General features: G+C 41.5%; 1 protein-coding gene across 1 annotated transcript in view; it reads right to left on the reverse strand.

The window, feature by feature from the left end:
- Positions 1–2,369: 2,369 nt before the first annotated feature.
- The window catches only part of CHST10 (carbohydrate sulfotransferase 10), a 38,093-nt gene continuing 35,187 nt past the window's right edge, over positions 2,370–5,275 (reverse strand). Inside the window, exon 6 of the mRNA XM_082246907.1 lies at positions 2,370–3,478. Within this exon, the coding sequence (XP_082103033.1) occupies positions 2,941–3,478 (538 nt within the window). The 3' untranslated portion in view covers positions 2,370–2,940. The remainder of the gene's footprint in view (positions 3,479–5,275) is intronic.

Raw genomic sequence — 5,275 nt, forward strand, 5'->3', positions numbered from 1 at the left:
TTTCACTATTGAAAATGCTTTATAGCACTCCGTCAGCCTAGGTTTCCATTGGGGGTTTTAGGTTGCTCTTGTTTCCTATCCGACGTGCAACACGATAGGGTTGCCCACTTTCTCCATTGCTATTTGTATTGGCAATTGAATTCTTAGCCATAGCAATTTGATCCAATTCTAGTATACATGGCATATGTTGTGGGAACCAGGAACATAAATGCTCCTTGTTTGCGGATGTCGTCCTCATGTATGTCACTAACCGTCAAGCTACCCAACCTAATTTACTAACTTTGTTACACCAATTTTCCCAACTCTCAGGACTTTCTCTGAACACCCAAAAAACAACAGCCCTTAATATTTCTTTACCTCACTCGACAGTGCTGACCTTATGAAACACCTATAGCTTTCAATGGGTATTAAACTCCCTTCCCTATTAGGTATCCAACGGACTCCTTCACTCGATATTCTCTATCGGGCCAATTATGCTGCACTTTTCATGGACTTCCGAAAGATCTTCGACGGTGGGGAGACTTATCTTGGTTTGGCAGAATCAACACTATTAAAATTACATTTCTACCCAGAATACTTATTTTAGTACCTTAAAATAAATAAAACCCAGAATTAATAATTTGACGTTGTATGTCTCGAAACCGAGTGGTTGGCTTGGCCTTCCTAATTTACAGACCTATTATCAAGCTGCTCAAATAACTCAGCTTCCCTCTACAACGGTTAAGGCACACACCCTTTGGGTCTCTATTGAAGCTCTCTCGTGCCACCCTTTTTGCCAATGGTTCTCGAATGTGGCTTCCTAACAGTCTTCGTCCCCTATTTTATGTCCTACCCTGTCCCATTTCCTAGCTGTTTCGGCTTGAGTAAAACATCGTAAACCCCTGTCATCTCCACAAACCCCACTGGCCCCCTGAATTCTCTCCCGGATTGACTCCAATGTCATTTCTATGGTGGCCCAATAAGGGGCTTTTCAGGATAGGAGACTACCTCCATAGCGACCAACCACACTCTTTACAATATTTTAAAGACACGTTACAAATGCCCTTCAGTGAAATATTCAAATATAAGCTGATTATCTCTTGTATACGACCTAAAAACTTAATTTGCAACAGAGAGCCCTTACAAATTTTGAACTATCTTGTCAAACGAAAGGCCTCCTACAGGGACGATGTCTACGATATACGCCACTCTTACTGATCCGACTAATAAACTACCTAACACGTATCAATGGGAACAGGATTTGAATACCACTTTTGAATTATCTGACTGCCAAGATATTGCCTATGCATTATCCAAAATATCCATTAATACAACATTAATTGAAGCAAATTATAAAAACACTCCTACGTTGGTATTTAGTCCCAAACAGAGTTGCAAAGATGCACCCATCTGTATCCCCCCCCCCCTTTGGCTTTAGGCGTTGTGGCCAGATGTTATCATGTTTGGTGGCAGTGCCCGGTAGTCACCAGATAATGGATTTGCATATTTAATTTGATACATTCAGTGACAGGAGTTAATATCGGTAGATCCCCGGAATCAGCGCTTTTTCAAATGCTTCCTGAGGAGGTCCCCAGAAAAAATCGATAAAACTCATCACAAATATATTTTTAGCAGGCAGAATAACCATTGTTAAATACTGGAAGCAGTCGACGGTTCCCCTTGAATATGTTAAGAATAAAATAAACTTAACTGGATCATGGTTAATAATAGACTTACCTGTATTCGCCACAACTCTATTAGGAAATTCGATGCGAGATTGGATCCATGGATACGATACTTATCTGTAACCTAATGAATTCCTGACTGACCCTTTCTTTCCTCTGCTTTTCCTTGATCTACTCCCCCTTTTTTTCCTTCTTCCTCTTTCTTATATATTTTTTGGTTTGTCTGATTTCTTCAATAATTGCAAAAATACTCTGATGGAACATATAGTTCTACACTGATGATACTCATTGGAAGTACAGTGGGGTTCCTTTTCCTGGTCCCTTTTTTTTTCTCCCCTTTCCGCACCCCATATCTTTTTTCTCTGCAACATTACCAGTACCACATAACAAAATGGTTCAATGGGATATCATGTAGGCAATCCCTAGTGGATTAGACATGTCCCCTATCGATAATTTATATTCTTATATACTGTCTTGTTATCCCTACTGATACTTCTACCAATATTATTTAATGTTGAGATTTCCCTGGTTAATGTTAGGAGATCCTATGTTTACAACTATTTTGAGGGATACACTTTCCTGTACTTTTATTCGATTTCACATTTGTTTGCACTAATGTTCAAAAATTGTGCCTTATTTAACATTATCTTATTACTTCAATAGAAATATTGAAATATAAAAGGACAATACAGTTAATAGTGAATAATATTACAAAATTTCACACAATTCAGTCACTGTAAACCTTGTAATGCCATATACGTTTGTAACACTACTAAATTTATTATACGGAGAGTCGGCATTGTTCAGATTAGTGGCTCTTTTTGAATGGCACATTACAAACACAGAAATAACCAGTAAAACAAAGATGACTGCGGTAACAATGCAAAGGCATGTCACGGCTATAAATGTCCTACAGTGTATATTGCTAATACGTTTAGGCTGTAAACAGTAAGCTTTGTTGTTCACATTTAATTTGTTCCTCGATCCAAGGTTGTTTCTCAAAAAACAACCTCCCACCTCATAACACTAAGTAAGAGAGCAGTGCATCAGTGCAAGTGGGCCAAGTGCAAACTGTCATCAAAGAGAACCCATCAAGTCAAGGGACCCAGTTGTCCCAGACAAAAAGGTTAAAAAAAAAAAACCAAAATAAATAAAAAAGAGGCTGACTAGATTGACTATTGGGTCTTTTTCTGGCTTTACCCCTCTATGTTTCTATGTCCTCTTGTTGGCATGACAAGCAGCAGAACTTCAACCCACAGTAGTCAATAACAAATAATTAAAATAAGAAAGCTGGCTCTTTATATCCAAAAAGTCTAAAGTCTCCTTCATATCTCTCAAAAAGGTGTCGGATGTCTCTCTTTGATACCTTCGAGAAATATTGTTCCACTTTTGTCTTATTGTAACGGGTGATTCCTGGAGGTATAGAGGGATAGGATACCAGTTTGTCTATACCTGCTTCTTTCAGGATGTACGGAGCATCTTCCTCAAGAGTCTCATGATGCCCAATCACATTGTAATTAATTTCACAAGGTGCACAAAGTTCTACGTATGTTACCCAGTGTATTATATGATCTCCAAACTGGAGATCTAGAAACTTGTGGTTTGGGTCCCCCAAGTATCGTACAAAGTCTTGAAACTGTAAACCTCCTTTGGTCTCGGAGCGATCTTTCTTGTATTTGCGGATGATGACCGGAGCTATGTTGTGCTTGTACCATGGTTCAAAACGAGGGTTATGTACAAACTTATCCTTGTAGGCAGAAATAAGCCGTTCAAATGGATCGCGTACAATAAAAAATTTGAAATAGGAGTTCAGTCTGCAATAAGCAGGAAATAAAAAAAATAAATATACTATACATCAGCATTAGGCATTACAGCAATACATCAGCTAATCACAGCACTGCCTTCACACAATTCCAAAATGATACCCCAGTTCAAAATTCGGCAGCTTAAAAAAAAAAAAAAAAAAAGGAAGCAATAAACTGACTGCAATAGCGGACCTCTTTCTGCTAGCTGACTGGCTAACATTCTGATGCTTTAGAATTATTACTCCCTGAGACAAGGACCAGAAGTCTAAATCTACTGACTTTGGTTGATACATACTTTCTTCAAACTAATAACGCAAAGGCCTGAACCCCAAAAAAATCCTCAAGTCTGCAAGGCAATTAGCTTTTTTTATCCAAAGTATTCTGGGCTATTCTGCACAGAAACCATATTTATTATAACAATAATGGGAGGAAGGATGAAAGGGAACATCTCATGGTTTGCTTAGGAGGTATGTACGTTGTTTTTTTTCTCCATTTCATAACATGCCTTTTTTTTTTTTTATTTTAGCCCCGCTCACATTGGGCCAATTTGACATGCGATTTGACATATCAAATCGCATGCCAAATCGGAGCCTATTGCCGGTAACGGCACCATCTGAATCAGTGCGACGCTGACTTTGCAGCCCCGCGCCGATTCCAAAATGTAGTTTCTGCCCTACTTTTGGCGACTTTGGGGGCAATTTCAAAAGACATCTGTACATGAACCTGCAGAGATGTCTGTCAAATCACCCCCAAACTCATACTAACATGCAAGGTCAGCTGAACTTGCACAATTTCAAACCCGCCCTCAAGCGTGAACGAGGCCGTTTATCTCAGCGGGGGATCGATCCGCCGATCCCCCGCTGAGCAGGAGAATGACAGCTGTTCTCTGTGCTGTGTGCGGAGACACAGCTGTCAATTCCCCATACATCCGATCCCATCCGCTGGAAGGATGGAAAATAGGGTTTCCATCCATCCAGATTTGACGGATCGGATGTCAGCGACATGTCTCCGCTGACATCCGATGCCCCACAGGGATGCATGGGGGGGGGACCGTTCAGATCCGCCAAAAAAACCTGACAGGCGGATCTGAACAGTGAGCCTGTGTGAAAGGGGCCTAAAGCAGAACTGAACTTTGAGTTGAGTTTAATTAGCCAATTACACTGCTCTGTGGCCGGGTACACATGGGCAGAATGTCTAGAGACATTTGCAGGTAAAAAAAAAAAAAAAAAAAAAAACAGCCAACATTCTGCCCATGTGTATGTTGGTGGTCTGATGGATGTGCATGCTGGAAAACCAGCATCGGGCCGACTCCCATTCAGCACTCTCAGGAAATGGCAGAGAGCGCTGATCGGAGTATTCTGGCGGGGGGGTCGTCTCCTTCAGCTCAGCAGCTCAGTGGGAGGAGATCGCTGGACTAACCTTGCATGGTTAGTACAGTGTCTCCGTCTGGAGCTGACAGTTTGTTCTCAATCAACCAGCGGGGTTGAACGAAAAAAAACTAATAGTGTGTACCTGGCTTAAAGCGGAGTTCCACCCTAGTTATACATTTTTTTATAAAAATACCCCCGGGACAGTCAGGGCTAGCACATTCCACAATGGCTAGCCTCTGATCTGTCCCGGGTTGCACTTACCTTTCAGGAGAAATACTTACCTTGAAATTGTCTTCTCCAGCGCTGCCATCTCGGGTGTGGGCAGCTTGAAGCCAGCGCGATCCTCTTCCGCGTCCTCTTCGGTCCTCTTCCTCCTTCTTCGGTCCCACGATGCACTGCACCGGCCCCGACGTCACTTCCGGGTCGCGCGCGTCAT

Source organism: Pelophylax lessonae, assembly GCF_965119305.1.
Source record: "Pelophylax lessonae genome assembly, chromosome: 2".
Taxonomy (NCBI): domain Eukaryota; kingdom Metazoa; phylum Chordata; class Amphibia; order Anura; family Ranidae; genus Pelophylax; species Pelophylax lessonae.